Source organism: Callorhinus ursinus, unplaced genomic scaffold (assembly GCF_003265705.2).
Source record: "Callorhinus ursinus isolate GAN/ISIS: 27379988/994484 unplaced genomic scaffold, GSC_fseal_2.0 scaffold24, whole genome shotgun sequence".
NCBI lineage: Eukaryota > Metazoa > Chordata > Mammalia > Carnivora > Otariidae > Callorhinus > Callorhinus ursinus.
In genome coordinates this window covers 18548542-18572523 of record NW_027397086.1, presented here as the reverse complement: position 1 = coordinate 18572523, position 23982 = coordinate 18548542, and the positions used below count along the sequence as shown (strand labels likewise).

The 23982-nt window shown below is 40.8% G+C and overlaps 1 protein-coding gene across 4 annotated transcripts in view; it reads right to left on the bottom strand.

The window, feature by feature from the left end:
- Positions 1–1893: 1893 nt before the first annotated feature.
- Positions 1894–23982, bottom strand: part of ECPAS (Ecm29 proteasome adaptor and scaffold) — a 100003-nt gene continuing 77914 nt past the window's right edge. For all 4 annotated transcript variants that reach the window (XM_025888018.2, XM_025888019.2, XM_073876560.1 and 1 more), the window contains 19 exons: positions 22503–22582; positions 21781–21886; positions 20815–20862; positions 19832–19953; positions 17672–17822; positions 15897–15962; positions 14427–14516; positions 13285–13351; positions 12650–12741; positions 12502–12568; positions 11865–12056; positions 11070–11278; positions 10183–10226; positions 9894–10086; positions 8369–8507; positions 6311–6416; positions 5811–5899; positions 3482–3553; positions 1894–2057 (listed from right to left, as the gene is read on the bottom strand). In XM_025888018.2, coding sequence (XP_025743803.1) covers positions 1918–2057; positions 3482–3553; positions 5811–5899; positions 6311–6416; positions 8369–8507; positions 9894–10086; positions 10183–10226; positions 11070–11278; positions 11865–12056; positions 12502–12568; positions 12650–12741; positions 13285–13351; positions 14427–14516; positions 15897–15962; positions 17672–17822; positions 19832–19953; positions 20815–20862; positions 21781–21886; positions 22503–22582 — 2073 coding nt within the window. In that variant the 3' untranslated portion in view covers positions 1894–1917. The remainder of the gene's footprint in view (positions 2058–3481; positions 3554–5810; positions 5900–6310; positions 6417–8368; positions 8508–9893; positions 10087–10182; positions 10227–11069; positions 11279–11864; positions 12057–12501; positions 12569–12649; positions 12742–13284; positions 13352–14426; positions 14517–15896; positions 15963–17671; positions 17823–19831; positions 19954–20814; positions 20863–21780; positions 21887–22502; positions 22583–23982) is intronic.

The window sequence follows — 23982 nt, the reverse complement described above, 5'->3', positions numbered from 1 at the left end:
CCTCCAAGCACAAGCCATTCTTAAGTGAGAGTCCATGAGAAGCTCCTTACAATTCATAATGCTACTAAAACCCACAATTATATTTAGTATCATCTAAGAGGATGTTTTGATAATAAAACACCTAGATTTTCATTCCTAACCCCCCTTTCCAAATCAGAAGCAACCCCGGAACACGGTACATCCAGCCAAGTCTAAGTACTATTTATGGCAGTGTTTTTTCAAACTGTGCATTGCAACACATTTATAAGTCAGGAAATGAATTTAGTGGGTCTGAAGAGCATTTAAAATGGTTGTGGGGGGGAGGGATCAAAGTATATTACACATAGTTAAGAGTGTGTATTACTATCGCTTCTTGGCCTTTTGGCTAAGATCAAGTGAAGAGTGTGTATTATTTTACAAAACATTTATTTCAGTTAAAGATTTTATATTCGTTCTCTCTCTCTCACACACACACACACACACACACACACACAATTTCTGGGTCAAGATGTAAGAAGTTATTTTTATTATGGTCACAGTCAATACAATGGTCTATAGAGACCACCAAAAATAATAACCATGGAGTTTCCACCCTGGAAACTGTAAAACCAATTTTGTGCTTGGAATCCAAGGTGAGCTAGAGTTGTCAGTTGACCATAAATACTTGCGTTAGACTTGGTTTTCCCCCTGACCCTACACCCTTAGGCAGGGGTAGAGCAGTAAAAACAAAAAACAAACAAAAAAAACCCTAGCTGCAGTTGTTTACTTTGAGTGATATCATGTTACTCCCAAATGGCTAATTAAGAGGTTTGCCCTCCTATTCCATAATCAAACTGTTAGCTTAAAAATGGGTGGAAAATTTTAAGTCATCTTCACAGTTTTGAGATTATAAATGGCCTAAACCAAAGCGGTCATGATTTTGTTGTTGATTTGGCTTTTGCAAAATATGCAACCGCAGATACAGACAGAAGAAGCAATCTTGTCCCAACGTGCTTTCATCCACCTGTAAAAGGACGATCGGAATTAATCCCGTGGAGACCAAAGTCTCTCTTTCAACCTGTGAAGACGCTAAACAATCATCTTCTAAAAACTGATCATCTAAACAATCTGTTCAGCGTTCAGCTTCTGAGTTTCAGGAATCCCATGGTACTCAGGCAACGGGTCAGTCGGCTTCCGGTGCAAGGACTGTTGTGCACACCTCATCTCAGGAGCTTCTCGGGCAGGCCAGGGGCAGCACCGGGCAGGGCATCTAACCCCTGGGTCCCAGCCTCCACACAGGCCACAGGTCGGAAGCTGTGTCATTGCCTAGCCTCACGGAGGCGTAAAACAAGGGGGTTAAACTAAGTGAGTTACAGAGTCCCTTCCTAAAGTAATTTATTTACTTTGGATGCAGTTCGAAGACTTTTATCCAGATTGCTCTGCAACTCTGCCTATTGCTTTAATAACAGCTTTAATTCTTTTCATAACTATTTCTGTCAGTTTCACCAACAACCACCTCTCAAACATCCAAGCTCCCATTAAGCTCACTAGGCCCAGACACTTTTAAAAATCAAGTAAAATAGGGGCGCCTGGGTGGCTCAGTCGTTAAGCATCTGCCTTTGGCTCGGCTCAGGTCATGATCCCAGGGTCCTGGGATCGAGGCCCGCGTCGGGCTCCCTGCTCAGCGAGGAGCCTGCTTCTCCCTCTCCCACTCCCCCTGCTTGTGTTCCCTCTCTCGCTGTGTCTCTGTCAAATAAATAAATAAAATCTTTAAAAAAAAAAATCAAGTAAAATAAAGCTAATAAGGAACAAAATTTAAGGCATTTTTTTTTTTATTTCAGCCAAGGAATGATGCATGCTACAGATTAATCTTTACTTTTCCCCACTTGGTTTTTCAAAGAATACCACCATTTCAACCCCCAATGAACATGGCACTTGTTTCCTTCTTCCCCTTCTAATTTATTCCAGATTTTCAAGTGTTTTCTTCAGTAATGATGCTTTCTCCTGCAGCTCAGGTCTGCTGTCTGCCTCCATAGTAGCTAAAGACTCGATTAGGAGCACTCTGCACTCAGATGTCAAACTCTCCCACTGTTTAGATTCTGAATGGAAAAAGAAGAAAAATAGAATCCTTACAGAACAAGCAAGCAAAAAACCTAAACACTATTCTTTCTGCTTTTCTTCCATATAGCCTATCCCCCAAATAAATGCAAAGCAACCCCCTGATAAGTTTGGTAGAGAAGAGGTTCAATAGTTACCTCAAAACCTAATTATTGACAATAATCTGAGAGCGTGTCAGGGAGTTTCACCCTCTGCCCCAGTACTGGTGGGACAGAGAATCTAGGGATGCTGAAGCAAAGTGGGAAGGAGGAGTTACCAAGGCAAAGCACACAGTAACAAAAAAGTCATTTAACACAAAAAAAACTCTTTATAAAATATGCTCAGTAAAAAAATCTTGAATAAATTTCATAATGGCCAAGTGAGTCTGAACAGACTTTTACTCCTTTCATAAATTTCCCATAATTGCCAAGTCAGTCTAAACAGACAACAGACAACAATTACTCCTTTCTTTAAAGCACCAGAAATCTATATACATACTGAAAATTTTAGAAACTCAGAAAGTATACCAGATCCTAAAAGTTGTCTATGAGGTTCTGCCACTTTCTAGTGATAAGGTTTCAAGCAAGTTGTTTTGCTGTTTAGCCTCATTTTCCTCATCTAGAATACATTCGTATGTATCTGGCTAACTGAAAATTCAGTGATGTGACTAAGTGCCTAGCTCTTTTATTTCAACAAGGAAAAGATCATGAGGTGTGTAGTGTTACTGGGTCTAAAAGGCCTGCTTCATGGAACCTTGGGGGGAGGTGCTTTAATTGCTAAGCAGAGAGAAAGACATGTAGAAATAGCAAATAAAGACTCTAGAGAAAACTGTTCCATCTTCTCCATTCTTAATCTATAGGCTTAGAATAATTAAAAAAGAAGAGAAAGAACAAAAGTGGCCTCCTTTTGAAATACCCCACTGGAAAAATGAGAGTTTTCTTTTATCATTAGAAGAAATCTGCTTCTTGATAAAAGGTTTAAAAAAAAAAAAAGGAAAAGAGGAAAAAAAAAAAAAGATTAAGCAAACTGCCGTCAAATTTGATGAGTTGGGTAGGTAAGTGTTAAAATGTTTTCCCAACCCCACTCTTCAGGGATCACTCTGTTTCTCGGCGTGTGTACTAGGAGCCCCATTTTGCCACTGGAAGTGACCCAGATTACATCAGGAGTCATGGTGGAAAGAGAACTTTATTTCAATATAACTGTAGCTTCATAATACATTAGAAGTATATAAAATGAAAGAGTACCAAATTTCAACACTTAATAAAATTTAAAGGTTTTAGCTTTGTAGATCTCACTCACATGTACTAATTTGTATTTTAGAGTATACACTTATTAAAAACAAAAGCAGGAAAAAATTTCTAAAATATATGCCATAAAGTATCCTGGCTTTCTGGCCCTCCTCTAATCAGAAGAATCAAGAACTCACCTTCAAGTTTTTTAAGCAGTAATTCTATCACAGATAAAGCTTCTGTTCTCACAGATGAGTAGGTCTTATTTTCTAAGAAGAAAATCAGATATTCACATTATTTGTTTTATACGCCTTACAAACAGAACCTCCAAGATTAAGTTAGTGTTACTGGAAGAAAGATATTCAGAAATTACAAATTCAGGGAAAGATACACCTGTTCTTAAGTAAGCTTCACTTTGCTTATTATCATCAATACTTGAAGTGCGTTACATGTCCATATTCCTTACTTAAAAACAAAAAACAAAAAACTGTCATATACCAATATACCAATGTAACTGTCATATACCCAATATACCAATCACCACAACAGATGGCAGTATTTCGAGGACCCATTTTAGAAGTGAGAAATCAAAGGACACTCTCTCAAACACAGAGTTGTCATCACATGATACCTAAGAAAGATCTTTAGGTTTCCCTGACTCCCTCATTTTATGAGAGAACATTACAGAACGCAGAGGGCTAAGGGCAATCAGGGACACCTGGCTGAGACCCTGCAAGGACTAGTGTCTGGGCAGCCAGTTTTTTATTCAAAGGCAGGCTACCTCCAAGAGTTGCAACTGAAATAGGTGTCTCTGGTGTCTATTCTAGACACGGCATCTTGTTCAGTGTGAAACTGTCTACAGAAAAAATTAATACACGGCCAAAGCTGAGGCAAGGAAAGCACAGGGTGAGCTTCTAACATCCTTTTTATGCTACGAAGTACAGAGGTGCCTAGAAGGATGGCAGTGACCTGCCAATAAGACATAGGAATCAGCTTAAAGCTGCTTCCACTGGCCAAATCTGGAACAATCTGAACAAAAAATTAAGGAAAATAATTAATTATAAATGGGGGGGGGAGAAAATCCACAAATCAGTACTGTTAGCAGATAAATGAAGAGGTAGGGAGAGGAGGGATCTTGTTTGCCAAATGGCAGATATGGAGAAAGCGCCAGAGTTGGAAAATCTTAGTAAAAACTGGTTCAGGGAAAAACCACGGATGCATGGTCTAAAGAGGATGTTTTGAAAAGGAGCAGTGTATCTGCATGGTCTTGAAGTATCTTCCGACTGCTGGTTAGACACACTTTAGAAGAGGAGCAGGGTGTCTGAATGGTCTTAAAGTGTGTTCCCACAGGCTGCTTATCAGACACAAGGGAGAAATTTAGTAACTACACAATAAAGAAACCTGAGTAGTACCTTGGCCAGGTAATCAAAATTAACATCGCCAAGTAGGGCACATGAACACTCTGTGCCTCCTGAAGTGAGAGCACATGGCCTCACTTTCGGAGTATCCCAACTGGGAACTCATAACCTGGATCCAACCGTGAGCATACATCAAACAAACACCAAATGAGAAACACTCTAGCTTTAACAAGACTGGTGCGGGGGGGAGGGGGGCTTTTCTTCAAAATTGTCAATGTCACGTGAGGTAAAGGAAGGCTGAGGAAGTGTCCTAGACTCAAGGAAACTAAAAAGACTGTTTAGCTGTTGTACAGCTAAAATCAATGAATAATCCTGGGTTCCTCACTGGAGGGGAGGGGAAGAAAGTCTATAAAAGAACACTGTCAAATCAACTGAACCTAAAATATAAATGGAAAAAATGTGATTAAGCCCACTGCGTCAGCGTCATATGACCGACGGCTGGTAACGGTACTGCGATGGTACCGACGGTGGCGCACCGAAGAGGTCAGGAGTAAAAGGCCATGACGTCAGCAACATGCTGTCAGACGGTTCCAGAAAAAAATACGTACACAGAAGTACAAATGACGAAGTAACTGGGACAAAATATTAACAGGTGACTTTGGGTAAAGGATATACAGATACTGGGTGCCTGGGTGGCTCAGTTGGTTAAGCGACTGCCTTCGGCTCAGGTCATGATCCCAGGGTCCTGGGATCGAGCCCCGCATCGGGCTCCCCCCTGCTCTGTGGGGAGCCTGCTTCTCCCTCTGCCTCTGCCTGCCACTCCCCCTGCTTGTGCTCTCGCTCTGTGTCAAATAATCTTTTTTAAAAAAGGATATACAGGTATATGTACTATAACTGTAGCTTTTCTGTAAGTTTGAAATTATTTTCAAATAAGGGTAAAAAAAAAAAAATACCTATCACAAACGTTTTCCCAATCTAGGAGTTAAAATCCTAAATTACAGCTCCAGACTAATATACCACAGTGTGGGGCCAAGGTCAAGTAGATGAAGTAGCTCAGCAGCTGTTCCATAAATCTAGCTCTGAGCACAATGGAGGGAACATCTGAAGCTTCACTTTTGGGGCTTTAAAATGAGAGGACTCCTTATCACTGTCAGTTCACCACACTCACCTAAAGAGTATGTGATTGATTTACAAGTTTCAAGGAGAATTTCAGCCAAAGCCTCAGGATCTGCATGTTCTTCTTCCAAAATCATTAATCTGTACAAATCAGAAAACAAGATACAAATTGCTAGTTATGAAGACACATTCTAAAACCTTTCTGGCACCAATAATTTCTATCTGCATATATCACTTTCTGATGTCACTGCAGCTTTTCAGTTTTAAAATAAAAGAATTATTCCCTCTTAATCTCAGGAAACAAACTGAGGGTTGCTGGAGGGGAGGGGGTGGGAGGGATGGGGCGGCTGGGTGATGGACACTGGGGAGGGTGTGTGCTATGGTGAGCGCTGTGAATTGTTTAAGACTGTTGAATCACAGACCTGTACCCCTGAAACAAATAATACATTATATGTTAATAAAATAAATTAATTAAATAATTCCACTGATTCACTATAAAATGCTACTGGGGCAGGAGAGACAAACAAATGAGTGAACTAGAAGCAAAATTACCCCTGAAAAAAGGCGTTCATGGACTGTAGGACTCCGAGCTGCACTTTCCACGTGCTCAGTTTTAGCCGTTCACATAGCAACTTGCACAGCTCCCGATGGTAACAACCTGGAGGAAGCAGGGCAGAGAATGGGCAGGGACAAGAGACAGAGCAAGTGGGGGACACAGACAGGGACAGAGAGAAATTGGAGCAGAGAAGGACAGAGGGACAGGGAAAGGAGAGTAGGAGAGAGGAAAAAAATAAAACAGCAAATGCCTTTAATTAAAGCCATGAAATCTCAAAATAATTTCAGCCTGACTTTGTGCCCAATTCCCAAATTTCCCTGGCCAGGAACACCCCCCACCCTGCCCCTGTTCAAAAATGTTGGCTCTCCAAGGAATGAACACAGAATCTTAACCACACTACCTTTCCCTGTAAGATACCCCGAGTGATAGCCAGAGAAAGCAGAACTCGGGAGGCAGGGAACTCGACTTGGGACACGTCCAAGCTTCCGCGCCTGGTTGGCTTATCAAGAGACAACAACACCTATTCCAAACACGTTATGCCTATTCCAAACATGTTATGCCGACTGCACTTGTTATAATTACATAATTACTATTATGCTAACTGATGAAAAGGAGTATAAAGCTCAACAAAGTAGTTATTTCTTAAATGCTGTAAAATTTAGTATGGTTCACAAATGACGAATGGTGGTAAAAATCTAGAAGAATGTTGCACTTGATTTCTTTCATAAGAAACTATAAGTTCTTTTTCCACTATAAAGAAACAGAAACCGGAAATTGTAAATGTGCATTAAGAAGCCAGTGTGGAACAGTTCAATTCTCAAAGGCCTTGGCCCTCCCCTCAATAACTAGCAAATGAATGTACATTCCTATGCCTTCTATGAAAATAAACTGCTTTGTTTTGAGATGTATGTCATCTTTTTTTATAGAATTTGCTACTTTAACTTTTCTACCTATCAAGCAAAAATTAGGAGTCCTAATGATGTCAATAGAGTGAACTTCCGCTGCGGTACTCAACGTAATACCAAAAAATAAGGCCACTTAACAAAGCTCCATCTTTTTGGAAAATCCTTCCAGTACATAGCAAACATGCCGTATAAAGCTCACACAAAGAATGGCAAGGCTCAAAGACAACCTTAAGTCCGAGTTTAGACATATCCAGTCCTGAATAATCAGTAATATTCTGTATAACATTTGAGAATACTGAGAAGTTCAGCAGGGTGCACTGCAGGAAGCCCCACCAGGCAAACTGAGGAGCAGCGTCGTCCCGTGTATAAGGCCCTATGAATGAACTACAACCTAAATCAACAACAAAGGTTTAGTGGTTATTTACTTAATCCTTTGGAAATACATGTTCAATTTAAAAATCTCTCAAAAAGTTGCAAGTTTCTCAGTGAAATACAGATTTTACCTCTTTATTTGAAGATGTGGTAACAAGGCCCTTAATTTCGACATGAAAAGAACCCACTAGTGAAAATTCTACAGATTCCTCAGAACAGAGCATTTACGTAAAGAGTACCAGAATTCTTTTTATGGCCAAACTATCTACATAAAATGTATCATGATTGATACGGGTTGAACTGTGTCCCCCAAATTCATATGTTGAAGTCCTAACGCCAATTACCTCAGAAGGTGACCGTACTGAAAGACAGGGACAGGGTCTGTAAAGGGTGTGCCTCAATCCAGTCTGACTGGTGTCCTTGTAATAAGAAGGGATTAGGACTCAGACACGGACGGCCATTTACAAGCCAAGGAGAGAGGGTTCAGGAGCAGCCAACACTGCCAACACCTTGATCCCAGACTCCCAGACTCCAGAACTGTGAGAAAATCATTTCTGTCACTGAAGCCACCCGGCCCGTGGTGCTTTGCTCCTGCAGCAGCCCTCGCCAACCCAGTCAGAGTAGTCAGCGAGATCATCTGCTCACGTAGGAGTACAATTTACACTGGATTCTCACTACACAACAAACGATAACTGTGATCTGTCACACAGAACATCCTTGCTTTCATTCAGTAACCTCTGGCGACAGCACTTCTTCAAATGCAGGCCGCGGGCTTACGTTGGGTCTCCACATTTCGGGGCCAGGCTTTGCCCAGGCTCTCGAAGGCTCCCAGCAGAGACTCCAGCTGCAGCTCCTTTTCCTTCTCATTCTCATCTTCACTCTTGGTTGTCCGAACACCAGTGTTTTCGGGGGAGTTCTAGGATACATCAAAGCAAAGGAAAGCAAAACTTGTTTTCTGTCAAAGTTACAGGTGTACTGCAAAACAATCGGTACCGGAGCAGATGTTAACCAAGAACTAAATACTAAATTCTCTACCATGGGCCTTCCTATTTGTAAAACAAAATTTGTTACAGAAATACTACACCTCTCTAATAAATTTGGAAAATCCTTTAAAGGACTCTGTTAGGAAAGGTGAAAAAAATACTGTATATGTAGGATTTTAAACATAACATAAAAAGACATGCTTTAGAATCATGGGATTAAAGATGCAAGAACTTGGTAATAATCCTCTAAATCCAAACTCTTTCTTAATAAGAAAGGGAAACATGCTGAGAAGTGACTCATCCAGCTAGCTGGTGATAGAATCAAGTGAAAACACAAGTCTCCCAAATCCATGTACTATCATTATGTAACAGAAATTATTTAAACAGCCTTACTGTTGAAAGAAAACTGCAGATTGGCGGCAACACAAGAAATAAAAATGCTACTTAAAATATTTCGTGTTTCACACACACACACACACACACACACACACACACACACACACACACAAAGATAATAAACCATAACTTTTTTTCTCTGAAGCAGTGCCCAACCTTTACAAACGAGTACTTCATTTTCCAAATGAAACCAAAGTCTTTTTGACCAAAGTCCCTCAATACATGGCAGAGACAATTAACAGTGGCCCACTGAGCTCCCAGTACTCACTCTAGGATGCCTGGGGCAGCTTCTGCACACCCTTAAAGGGCAGAGCATATCACCACTACGTCAGAGACTGTCTACTCACTCCGACACTCATTCTTGGAAGTCACTGTCCCCACAGCCCTGAGTCTCCCCGCGTGCAGGTTGAAACCCCTGCAACAAACTCATCTTTCCGCTTTGCTTAAGAAGAACCAGCCATTCTCCCATCCTCCCACGGAGGGCAGACCCCTGGAGGACTGCCTTCCTTAGCCTCCTGTGCAGAACTGTGGCTAACTGGTGAGGAACTGGCCAATGAAATAGAAGTGCAGGTGCCATGCAGCAATGTCAGAGAACTCTCCTTAAGAGAGAACAGATGTGCCAACTTCGATCCTTCATCCTCTCTCCATCTCCTCTGCCATTACCCGCCCGGAAGGCAGTGACACCACGCACCACAATGACAATGGCCACACTCCAGGGAAGGCGGAGCTGTTAAGAGCCTCAACTATTACATGACAGACAAAACTCTATCTTGTTTGAGGCCATGATACTTTGGGATTTCCTATTTGCAGTTACACTAATCCAAATAAAATAAGAGGATGCCAGGAAAATCTTCCTTCCTTTTCTTTCTAAATTTTAGTTTTTAAGTCTGAACTGGAGCTGAGAGGACAGAGGTGATCACTACCTTCTTGATGAGAGGTATGACAATGTCAGAAAACTCCTGGAATCTGTCTTCTTTGGTGGCCTTCAAGACATCTGCCGCACAGCTGATTGCTACGATCTTGTATTTAAGATTCTCTTTGCAACACTCCTTCAGAACAGCCCGGAGAATCTCCTTTGTGCTGGGCTGACTGGGCACAGGCTTTTCCAGCTCTGCACTATGGGAGCCACACAAATGCATCGGGACAGTTAACAAGGACTCCAGCTTTGGGGTTCAGCTTAAGAAATGGCATCTTCACTGAAAGAACATTTACCTGCAAGCTGTCACCACACAGGCAATGGCTTTCAACAGCTCTTCCTAAAGGGTTGAAAGATGAGGGAACACTGTTAAGCACACAGGTGTCATTTCCATCCCATGTACTATGACTCCATTACCTCAGGAATACTTAATAACTATGAGGACAAAAATTAAGCAGAGTCATCTTATCTTTAATGCACTTTACTATTTAACAAGCACATCTACAGACTTGTACTCCAAACCACAAGAGGAGGACAACTGTCTTCATCTCCATTTCATAAAGCCTAGAGACCTGACTTGCCCAAGGTCAACAGGTGGACATGTCAATCACGGAATGCTGATTCCCCGTCCAACACCTCTCCTCCAGTACAGCGTTGGCCACTACTGACTGTGACAACATCAAGGACATTGTGATATGCTGCCACAATCTCATCTCCCCCACGAAGCGTTCACTATAAGTATCCCACTAGCACCCTTGTGTATAACATGACTAATTCACAGGCCTCAGAGATGGGCATCCTCAGCTCCAGGTTTAGACACAGCTTGCCTCGCTACTCAGTTTCACATGTGCCCAATCCTAATCTGTTCATGAGGTCAACAGGGACAAAATGGTGACCAAGTGATTTAAGACCTCTCTTGGAAAGCTGAACACGATAAATAAAAATCAACCCCCAGCATTACTGTGCAGTACTCAAAAACACGTGGGTTACACTTTGATGAAATAGCATATTTAATCAGACAAGGTTTACCCAAAGCTTCCCATTGGCTAGGAAATCTGGTTCACAAAAACCATCCACCTGACATCCCACAAAACCAGATTCTAATTTTTATAGAAAATGAAAGATGAAGTCATAATCCTTTAAGGATACCTTAAATTTAACTGGGCATGAATGGTTCCTTTACCTTTCCTGCCCATGTTCTTCCAGCTAGGCCTTGCAGTAATGCGGTCAGTATCATTCCCAGATATGGAGGTACTAAGGAGCTGGTTTGTTTTGCAATTGATGCCATGGCAATTGCACCCTGGGCTTTCATTTTCCAAGACTGAGACTGCAAAGCCTTCTGGGTAATGGTAATCAACTCCTGCAGGTATAACCGAATGCCACCAAAGGAACCTAGGTTATGAAAAGCAAAATCAAAGCAACTTTTAAGTGACAAAAAGAATTAACTGGTTGTTTTTTTTTTAATCTGAAAAAAAAGTCAGTGACCATCAGTCTAAAGCAATAATTCTCAATGGTTAGATCACACCACTCTCTGAAAGAGAAAGAGAATAGTGTTGTGATATATCTTTACAACAGTAGGACTTTATGAACTTGAATATGCCCACAGGAGGGTGTCATGCAAATGGTCATCATCCATTTATACATGTGAAGGTGAAGTACAGAAGAAGCATCACTCTAAAATGATACTCTAAGCCAACATCAAATCACCACTCACTCCCAACTCAAATCGGTAAAGCTCTACTTCACTGGGGCAGAGGTTCTATTCTCTCACATGGGCAGCAATGAGGGAGGAGAGAGAAGAGCTGAGCATCAACCTTGAGAAGGCAGCAATTTGGACAGGCTTAAAACCAGATGGGACACATACCGTTAATTAAGGTCCTGGGAAAGTAACTATGAGTCTATAAATGAAAAAGAGGAGTAAGAACTCCAGCTGTGGTTCTTAAGAAATAGGATGAATTCACAGGTACTGATTACTAACCAGGTACGTTTTCCTGCCACACTTCAGTCCACAAGTCACACTCTTCTTTCTCTGATTTCTCCTCCTCGGCGATCTCATGCATGCCCAGAAATGCCAAAGGCAGCACTTCTTTGGCATGGTTCTTCAGCACGTCGGGGCTGTACCGTCCAATAGCATGGATGGTCAAAGCACAAGAGGTCTTATAGATGGGTTCTGAAGAGGAACAGAAATAGAGTCATCTTGATGATACTTACTGTGGCTAGGGCGACTAACTGATGTAAACAAACTATTGCTCAGCTTGCACCAAAGCAAAACAAATCAGTAACATCAGCCCAATGTTCCTAGCAAAGCACATAATATCACAGACGGCAAAACCCGGTTTGTATTGTTTTACTAGACTGTTAACATCTAAATTAAAAATAACAGAGGGGCGCTTGGGTGGCTCAGTCAGTTAACGGTCCGACTCTTGCTTTCGGCTCAGGTCATGATCTCAGGGTGGAGAGATGGAGTCCACCCCTCATCTGGCTCCCAGCTCAGCAGGGAGCCCGTTTCTCCCCCCCTCCTCTGTCCCCCAACTCATGAGTGCACTCTCTAAAATAAATAAATCTTTAGTAAATAAAATAAAATAAAAATACTAGAGAGAAGGAAATAAAGGTACCTTCTTTCTCCATGTACCAGCCATTAAGCTTCTGCAGGAGTTTCTCGGTGCTGCTATCCCTCGAGGTCTGAAAAAGAAAACAACCGCTATTTATTTCTTTATAATTATCAAAGTATAAATACTTAATTAAATGAGAAATTCAACTCACCCGAACTAAATGGCCCATGGCAAATGCACAAGATTTCTGAATTACACTGTTCCGATCTGTCAGGCCACTAAGCAAAGCACTCATAAGTTTACCTATCAAAAATAATGAAGAAAAATCTGATACTTGGTTGACCAAATGTTCAACCAAAACAAACTTAACCCTGTTTAGAACCCTTGTATGTTACTTGTGTACTATGCACTTGCTTCCTTTCACGCCCAATACAAAATTAAACATTAATCTGTGCCTAGAGTATTGTGGGGAAAGTTGCAAACATGAGAGCTAGGTACATAAAGTTCATTAGCCCCATTGAGGAGTCAATCCAAGAACAGAAAAATGCTGATGTAAAATTAGGTATAAATGGTAAACAAAGCCTACAAAATGGCAGATACTCTCACCTCTTTATAGCCAGTAAGAATTAATCTAATACTTATAAAACAGTGAACACTTGCTAAACTCGTTAAACTTGGTCATCACTGCACCACTTGCAAACAAAGATAGAAGGGGGAGTTTAAAGGGAGAAAAACCATACAGAAGATCACAAGCCTGTCTGAATGATATTTAATTTTTTTAAAAACCGTATCACACAAGACATGGGCATACCAAAGTATCACCACACATGGTTTTGGCAAACTCACCTGAGTAAGGTGTTAGGTCCTGGGGACACTGAGTAGTTAATGACACAATGACACTGGCACAGCCTCCCTACAGGGTTACAAAGGCAAAGGTCTAAATTTGATGGTCACAATGTTCTGTCTCTCAAACCCTTTGTGTCTTAGGTGTCAGTGATTTAAAGATGAGAAATATACGAAGCCTAAGAGGATTCATATCTGGCAAGAGGAAGGTCCTTATTTTAAGTTTGCAATGCAAAGATTTTTTTTCAAGGCTTCCAGCAGGAAGACGTGTGCTCTCACATACACTACAAGGAAGAAAGAAAACTAATACAATCTTTTGGGAGGGTCACATAGGTCAACTTGGCCATCCTTGTTCTAACAGTTCTAAAAATTTAACCAAAGGAAATAGCTTCCGATGTGTCCAAAGACCTTCATCACAGAGCTCTGTTTAATATCAAAACAGCTGAAAACAAATCCGATGCTCCTTGATGGACTAATATAAATGATGCTACAGTCACATGACAGAGTACCCCATGGCCATTAAAGAGGACGCTGTCACAGACACACGCACAGAAAAGAGACCGGAGGAAAACACTGTGGAATATTAACAGCAGTTACCTCCGGGTGCTAAACTTCATGCACAGTCTTTAACTTTCTCCTGATCTATAAATGCTAAAATGTTAAAATGCAAGCAAGTGTTAATTTTGTCAAGAGAAAAACTGTGAACTGGCTTTTAAAGTGTGGGGAGAGGGTCTGATCCTTGAAAGATCTTGGAGAGGAAGACCTTTTTCTAGCCAAATACCTGCTAGCCCCCGTGAAAATGCTAATCACCACCTAAAACCACCATCCGTGCCTCGATAGCTACACGAGCCTTTCCATCAATGACTGATCATGGCGGGGACCCAGAGGGCACGTACACGGCAACCAGGGGACAGAAATGATCCCACTAAAAAAGTCAGACACTATTTATTGAATAAGTCACATGTTTTCTATTCTGAGTGAGCTACATATTTTAAGTTATTAGTACAACCAGAGAAACAAAATGGTTAATGTAAAATATTAAGTTGTACAGAGAAATATGAATCTCAAACATGATGGCAGTCACATTTTTACGGCCCCAACTAATGAAGATGCAAATTCCTCTTGTAAGAAATACACGTACTTACCTTAGTTCCAAGGCCCACACCGCTTCTGATCAATTCACACAATCTCGGGACGAGCTCGCCCAGCACCGACACGTCAAGATACTGCAGGCACTTTGGGAAAAGAGTAACATAACGTTACCCCTAGAAAACGAGGAAGTCAGTACCACATCATCAAGTAGAAGCTGCTGTGTCAAATATGTACCCACTGGACTTGACATCAAGTTGAAAAACTGCCAGGTTCATTTTGCACTGATTTCAACATAAAAACCACCACTGTACTACAAACAGAAAAAACATGCATCAGTCGTTCAACATTAAAACAAAAATTGGGGCACCTGGGTGGCTCAGTCAGTTAAGTGTCCAACCCCTGATTTCGGCTCAGGTCATGATCTCAGGGTCCTGAGACTGAGCTCTGAGTCCAGCTCCACGCTCAGCATGGAGTCTGCTTGTCCCTCTTCCTTCCCTTCTGCCCCTCGCCCCGCCCACATGCTCTATCAAAAAAAATAAAAATCTTTTTAAAAAATCATGAAAAACACTGACTTACTAAAGGAGAAAATAAATTAGGATTCCGCAAGAAAGGATTTCTCTGGGCCTACTCTTTCTCCTTACCGATCCATGTTTAGGGTAAAACATGTTTAGTTAAAACTGACTTTCAGTGGGCCTGCCCTACCAAACCAACTTCTTAGCCAAATTTGCTACACTATGTTTTTAAAAATGCAATGACATATTTTCTATTATTAATGAGCATATCCAAAAGGTGTCTGCTAACCATTCCTATTTATTTAAGATTCCTTTTCCCCTCAATAATCCAACTAAGACATAATACCCTTAGACCAAATTTTGGTGATAGTACCCCAGTAAGCACTAAAAAAATATCTTCTCTTGTCCAGCCCTGCGATCTGCTTAACAAAACAATTTCCAATAGCTCACGAGTTGTCAATTAACCATTCCAGGGTATGTGCAGCAGAGTGGGCTCTAGACTTTAGTGACCCCTAGTCCCAGACTCCAGGATCTTTAGAATTTAGAACCTCAGCGCCAAGCAGATCTTTTCTGCAAATCCCTTCTTACAACGAAAACATTTCAACATTATTCAGTTCTCCTTCCCTATCTTTTATGCTACCTACCTTCACTGAACACCTCCAGCTTACACCTTCCTAGGTCCTCCCAAAGACCATGCCCAGGCACACAACTATCTGAACCTTTCTAAGCAGACAGGCCAAAAAAGATAAGAGATTTATAGAGAAATCTTTTAATATACTGTTCTTCTATGTAACACAAATCTGGACGAACGGATTCTAGTATTTGGAAAATGTTTTATTCCATTTAATAAGCTGGAAAAAGAAAAAAAGACCTGTACTAAGAAAAAACTAGGGTCAATAGCTGTTTGACTCATCCCTTAAATCTCTACTTCATTTAATGGGCCGTGAAGACTGAAAAATTACACTCTAAGGTAAGCAAAAAACAAACTTTCTTATTACATTAGGCACTGACCATGTTGATTGTTTCCATCATGGGAGAGGATTTGGCAGCACTGAGTCGAGCACTATCCATCGCAGCCTGAGGACACAAATTCAAGTCACTCAGCATATTCGATCAATTAAGAAGAACCCACATACACTCCCATAAAAGGGCTTTACTTCCAGAGGAAATTTTTTAAAAATAATATACAGGTAAAAGCAAACTCAAAGGTAAGTCCAACTCTAATTTCTTTGGAGCTCCATTCAACAATTACCAATGAGGCAGCCTCTCACTGCAGGTGAGAAATTCAGACAATAGTTAGAAATTAACATAGCGTGGCTCTGAACAAGCCATCGGCCTGCCTGAGCCTCAGGTTCTCCATCCACTAAATACGGGAATAGGCTAAATAAATTTCTACCTAAGGTTTTAAAAAATTGTATCTAAGCAATAAAAAATGTCATACTTTTTTTTTTGCTTTAACTTTGTAAAAGGTATTTCAGTCTAACAATGACCCTGCAGGAGAGGTTAGCTAGCCACACAGAGTCAATGAGGAAAAGGACACATATAGAAGTGACAGGCCTAAGGCTGCAAAGTTTGGGCTAGACATTGTTTCCTACTTCTCAGCACTAGTAAACACACTGTGGGGACCTAGCCAGGGCGAGTCCACTGCTGAAAAGGAAAGAATGATGAATGGAGAAGAAACAGCAACATGAGAGGCAAAGGGAAAGAGGGTCGGTTATTAGAATAGTTTAGCCAAGGTAAAAACCAAATAGCAAACTGAGAGCAAGCACCGGCAGTCTACATGACAGAGGTGTGACAGTCCTAATAAACAGAGACCAACGTAAAAACACCAACAAGTACAAAACCAGGCACGGAATAGAAACACACAATTCACAGAATGTAAGGAACTAACGTAATACGATCAGACAACGGACAGCCCTAGTAACAGGAAAGTGTAAATCAGAATGAGATTCTTGCTTATCAGACTGATGTTATTCAATGTTGGCAAAGGTGTGGAGGAAACAGAACGGGCACAAGCTTTGATGCTGCATAATCTCTCTGTCCAAAACGTGAAATCACCTCACTGTAGAATACTATGTATGCATTAAAAAGAATGGAATAGCTCTATATACAGATATGATATACTGTCCATAACAAAAAGCAAGTCGTAGAACAACATTCACAGTCTATTTTTAAATCAGTGTGTTTGTAGCCTGTGACTTCAAGGGAATTTTGAACAGACCCAGGAGGCTACTGACAGTGGGGACCCGTTAGGGCAGAGGGGACCCCTAGGGGATTACTTCCTCCCCCTTCTGCATTATTTTTTCACAGTAAATGTTTCATCTACAATTTTTTTTTAAAAAACTTTGATCAGTCAAGGCAACTACAGTATCTCTGAAAAGCAGAATAATTTTGGACAATGCCAGAGTCTAGATACAAATCCTCTTTACTTATAGGGCAGGAGTGGTCCTTAGAAGGACTCTGAAGGTGGAGAACCAACCCCTAAAATAAACAAACATGTACAAAAAACTGTGTTAAATAAATGGAAATGCATTTTTTGAATGGAAGTGTTAGTTTTCATCCAATTCACAAAACACTATGTGAGCCCTCGCTGTGCTCCCTCCGACCCCCCAAAATACACCCTGCATGAAGTCACAGGTGTGGAGTTATTTCAAGAGTGGTGAAAGTATCATTTGAGTAATGGATTTTGTCTAAGGACACTGGAAAGATTGTTCAGATGGAACTCAGTACATTAGCAAGGCTTTTCTTCCTTGAGACTCACCAATATGTATGTGCCGTCAACTCACCTTTTCTTGGTCTGTCGCCCGGAGGCTCAAGTAATTGAGAACTTGGGGTTCTAGTACACTTAAGGATTCCAACAGAGCTGGGATGAGTTTTGGTGCATGTGGTTTCAACATGGCTCCCGCACTTTTGCTAATCTTCACAAGGGTGTTAATGCTACAGACACACAGAATACAACTCCTAAGTCCTTTTGACAAAAGCCAGCAGCTCTACAAATCTAATCATGAGGATGTTCTGTGGTTTATTGTATTCAGGAACACATTCACATGGTTACAGTGTCTGGTCTTAGCACTATTTTTTTACTTTTTATTATAGAAATTTTCGAGCATATGTGAATGAAGAAAGAATCATAAATGAAATTCTACATATTCTCTACCCAGTTCAGCCATTTGCAACTTCTCACCAATTTTGTTTCACTTATTCCTCCTCCATACACACAAGCACACCTCCCCTCTCCATATCATCTTGAAGTATCCCCTAACTAAACCTCAGTATGTGTCACTAAGAGGCAAGAATCCTTTACTATAATCCAAATACCATTTTCAAACCTAGGAAATATTAATAATTTTTTTCATGTAATTTGATATCCAAATTTCCCTGTTTCACAAATGTCTTTAAGAGTTGGTTCCTTTGGAGGGCACCTGGATGGCTGTTAGTGACTTGTCCGTCCAACTCATGACTGTGGCTCAGGTCATGATCTCAGGGCTGTGAGATCGAGCCCTGTGTGGGGCTCCATGCTGGGCTTGGAGCCTGCTTAAGATACTCTCTCTCTCTCTCCCTCTCCCCTTCCACCCCCTGCACCTCTCTCACTCAAAAAAAAAAAGTAAGTTGGTTTGTTGGAATCGGATCCAGAGTCCACCTACACATTGCAATTTACTACACTTCTTCAATCCTTTTTAATCATCCCTCTTCTTTTTCCTTATAATTTATTTGTCCTCACTAACTGTTTTCCAATGGTGTCATTTAACATGTTCCTCTCCGTCCCTTGTACAGTACAGATCTTCAGGCTAAATCAGGTTCAGGTTCAATTTTTCTTTGCCACGAATCTTTTGCAGATGGTGGTGTCCCTGTCCCATTCCATCACATCAGGATGCATGCAATGTCTGCTTATCTTTTTTTGTGCTATTAAGAGTGGTCAGTGAATTCAAGTTCGGTTCTCCTGACCATCCATTTAAAGTTTCCAACAACCTCTGACCCGTGGACTTAGGAGCCACCAGTGATCGTTGCCCTAGGTCATTTTAATGAGGTCAGCAAAACAGCAATATCCTACTTTTATCATTCCTTTGCCTTTGTTATGTGAATTCTTTAAAAACAAAACAACGAAAAGAAAACACCTTCAGGGCGCCTGGGTGGCTCAGTCAGTTGAGCGACTAGCTCTTGATTTTGGCTCAGGTCACGATCTCAGGGTCCTGGGATCCAACCCTGTGTTGGACTCCACGCTCAGCAAGGAGTCTGCGTCAGGATTCTCTCTCCCTCTGCCCCTCTCCCTGCTCACACGCAGGCACTCTCTCTCTAAAATAAGGTAATTAAAAAAAAATCTTCCCTCATCAATTATTTTATTAGTAATAGTAAGAAATAGTTACTCTTAGTGTGAAATACTGCTGGTACTATTAATGTGATCTAATTTTAAGAGTGAAATAAAATGACAGATAAAATTCCTAAATAAGACTCTAGTTTAAAAAAAAACAAACAAAAAACTAGAATCCCTCATTGCTGAATTTTACAAAATGGCCATATATGTCTAAACATGTGAGTGTATTTTTTTAGTACTTCATTGTTGCAGGTGGTACAGTTTATTTTAAACCTAATTATCGGTGAAGTATTACTAAATGGTCTAACCAATAAGCAACCTCCCAAGGACCAGGGGCATAACAGAAAGATGTGCTTGCCGAGGACAGACGCTGATGGCAACACAGTAACACGCCTTACACAAGGTCAAAGCAGAACAGCAGGATGTTGGTCCAAAGCAAGGTTCCCATGAGAATGTGTGTTTCTCAGAAATGTTCTGCCTCAGAACTTTTCACAAATGCTCTTGGGTCACCTCAGTGTATTCTCCTCAACTCATTTTCTCCATACTTTGAAGAATCTAACACTCAGAGAAACACTATTTCTGCAGAATGGCTAGAAACTAAGTAAATCCATTCATTTTATCAGCTGATTCACACCTGAGGGCTCGAACTTCTGTCACAGGACTCATCATTCCTTTGTCCAGAAGGCAAGGCAGAAGGACCGCGATGGTTCTCTGGCCAGCTGCTCCTTTGGCGGGGTCACACATTTTCACACAAACCTCACATACACAGAGCATGGAAATTAGTGAAACTGACCTCTTACCCAATAAAGCATTCATCTAACAAAATACTTTCTATTTCCCATAGCCGTAGAAAAGAGTAAGAATCAACTCCATGACACTTCAGGGAGAAAGAGAAAAGAATGCTCTGTCTGCCAACACCTAACAGGGAACCGGGTAATGCCTTCCACTCTGTAAGCTTTGGTCTTGTCATTTGTGAGACAGGAAATAGTTGAAAAGGAAGTGAGAAAATTGGTAAGAAAGCACTCTGCAGAAGGCTTAAGGTATCATCATCATCAATAACTTTGGGTGGCAGCATAACACAGTGGTCAGGAACACAAATTGGGAATAAGAAACACCTGAATTTAAACCCTGTTTTTACTACGTACTAACGATGTAATCTATGGCAAGGCTATACAGCTAGAATGTAGAAGTCCCTGAAATACCATACAATCAAGTTCAAGTAAGAAACTAGTTTCAAAAAGCTTGCCAACCTCATAAACATGCAAGGCAGCTGAACACAAAACCATAGCAATAATAAGAGAAGAGGCAGATGTGGCTGGATCTACCTGAGCAATGTGTTCTTCAGGGTCGAGTGAAAGTCATACCTTATGTAAAGGCCCACAGAAGCGGACCAAATAAAGAGACCAGACATATTCTATGCTAAAAATACTGGTATTCTAGTATAACGGCACCTAGTTTCTCATTCACTGTAAGAACACTGAACTATAACATGAAACCGATTACTTTATGTCACTGCAACTCAATGTCAATTGAGATGACAAAGAAATAAATGATCACTGTCCTGGTCACAGAAAGCCCTGCCCCACTTCACTCCCAGTATAAGATAAGAGTTTTCACCTTGCTCAGAGTTTTCAGAGCTAGTTCTGCAGCTTTCCGTACAGATTCCTAAAAATGAGGAAAGTATGGCATGACAGATTAGTTTCATTCCCATCCACCCCATGATGTGTATTTAACTGCCTCTGACTCTACACACATCAGTGAAAAATCCTACTTTCAATATCAGGTAAAAAATAGTGTTTCATTAGGCTCCCTGCCCATCAAGGAACATGTTATAATAGCATATATTTTTTTAGGTATGTCCTATTTTGACCTTACAAAAATATGGCTAAAAAGTATAACAGTTTAGGGCCACCTGGGTGGCACAGTCAGTAAGTGTCCTACCCTTGGTTTCAGCTCAGGTCATGATCTCAGGGTTGTGAGACTGAGCCCCATGTGGGGCTCTGACCTCAGCACAGAGTCTGCTTGGTCGGCCTGGGACCTTCTCTCTCCTCCCTCTGCACATCTCCCACACTCATCTCTCTCTCTCAAAATATAAATAAATCTTTAAAAAAACATATAACAGTTTAGAAACTAAATGTATTATAAATGCAAACATACAAATATCTATATGAGGATTCTAAAAGACTTTTAAAAATCTCTAATGAATAAAGCAAAAAGAAAGGTAAAACTAAAGTGCCCAATTCTAATGGTGAGATACCAAAATATCTAAAATTTAGATTGAATTTAAAATTCAAAGGAATTGGTCACGTTATTTGGGAATAACTGATCCAATTTATAAAAATGATCAAGTAGAGGTTGTCTGGATTATTTCCAAACTGTTACTTGTCCTAATCAATAACATCATAAAATCTCTATTGAAAGAAACCTTGCAACATCACAGACACATTAAGACTGAAATTTTGGGAGGAAACTGTAGTCTCTTAAAACTGTATAGAGAGTGAATTCTGAAATACCCAACGTATATATTTTAACAATCCCAATTAAAGTTATTCTGTGAATAAATGCAGACTTATTTCTTAATACCTTGATATCATCTTGTACCCGAAAAAGAGTTTCCCAAATTTCTGGAAGTTTATCAATGATGTCATCTAGAGGTCTTCCTCTCAATAAATCATTCAGAGCTAAACAGCTGAAAATAAACAATTTGGTTTTCAAATTTATGATCAAGAAAGCTCATTCTTTTACTATGAAACATTCAGATCAAACAAGAACATGGATTCTGCCTGTATTTCCAGTTCTTACCCCCTCACTCCTGGACAGCAACACCTGTTCTCTCCTTGGTGCCTCAAATACCCCCCACACACGTGGCATTTATATTCATCAGATGTCTGCGTCCCGCAACTACAATACAGCCTCTCTGAGAGGATACATCATTTTTTATTTACCAGTGTACCCTCACATAGCACACTGACAAGCATGTAACAGGCACTGAATAAATTTATATAAATATATAAGTAAATGACACCCTACAAAGTCATGACAATATATATCTTAATGTCTACCAATTTAACAAGTGATCTTCTTTAATGTCATACTTATATAAACTAAGACAATTCAGAAAAACCACTGACTAGAGTTGGGTGTTTATTTTAGAGTTTTAAACAGTAAAGTAGAAAGAACTCTCTAACCCAACCAAAAATATGCTTTTTAGTAATTTATTCCTTTTGCATAAAGTATAAAGCTTGGAAACTTGAAGAAAAAAAATTAGTTATATTTGCCTAGTCTTTTATTTCCAAAAATAGTACCTGGATTCTCGAACTCGCCACATACTGCTGGTAAGGTTCTTAACCAAGTCTTGAAGAATTTCTTTCAAATATTTATCCACCTAATGAAAGAAAAAGTTTAACATTTAAAATGTGAAATTCATCAACTGTCAAGTTATTAATCTCTCAGCCACACTAACCATGTCTCTGTAGGTAGCAGCCTGAGTGTCTCTGGGCGTCTCAGCCCACAAGTCTCTCCTCACTTTGCTTGCTGCCAGCTGCCAGAATGATCATTCTAAAATGCAAACTTGATTCTCTTGTCTTCCTCAGGACACGAGAATAAAATCCAACCACCCAGGCATGGATACAAAGTCCTCTGTGACCGAACTAGCTCCAAAGGTATCATGTACTATTTCGTCTTTATTCCTTGATACATAATACCTCTCCCTACAATCCATCTCTTGCTTGCCTGGCTAATTCCTACGTGTCCTTCAAGGTTCAAATCAGGCATCACCTGGCGGAGAAGACTGGCCTACCCTCCCATGTTCCCACAGCACCTCCTCCAGCGTGTCGTATCAGACTATGTGTAATTACACTGCTCCAGCACACTGAGACCCCAAGGGCAAGGACAGTGTCAGACTTGTCTTCATATCCCTGGTAACAGGTACAGTGTCTGGCACATAGAGAAGTATTATGATTTTTCAGAATGAAAGGTGAGTTGAATCTTTTAAGCCTGTTTTGTTTGGATATACACTTAACAATTTGGTGATAACAACTAACTGATGCGAGGCTCAATTCTTGCACTGATCCAAAGAACCTCAAAACTTAAGGCTTGGCGGCACCTGGGTGGCTCAGCTGGTTAAGCACCTGATTTTGGCTGTGGTCATGGTCTCAGGGTCCTGTGATCCAGCCACGGTGGGCTCCATGCTCAGCAGGGAGTCTGCTTCTCCCTCTGACCCCATCCCTCCCCCCTGCCCCCTCTCTCTGCTTGTGCGCATGCTCTCTCTCATATAAATAAAATCTCAAAGAAAACCTTAAGGCTTTCCCACTTTTACTCTTATGGGTAGGAAAGGTTTTGTTATCCTCACTTATATGGAAGAAAACCAAGACAGAGGTAAATAACTCACCTAAGATTTAACAAACTGACATCCTCTTACGTCCTGTTCTCTATAAACATTCTCCACAGTGACCTCATCTGCACTAGCTCATCTGTCCACTGAGACAGACCGACCTCACTGATCCCCTTTCACTCATAAGGAGATGATACTCACATCTCGAAAGCCTCAGCTTGTGCACTGGACGCAGATCTATCAAGCCAAGTGGACTATTAGATCTTGACTGACCCAGTGGTACCAAATACTCTGCTAGAGCCTTCAACGCTGAATCCTCAAGGCCTATCACCATGAACAGGAACACACTCAACCTGACACTAAAGTGAAGAAGGGGAAAAGCCGTATCATGTGCAGGGACTGCAAAGGTAAGGTAAGGCTCAGGGAATTTATTTAAAGTGAACTATGAAGCC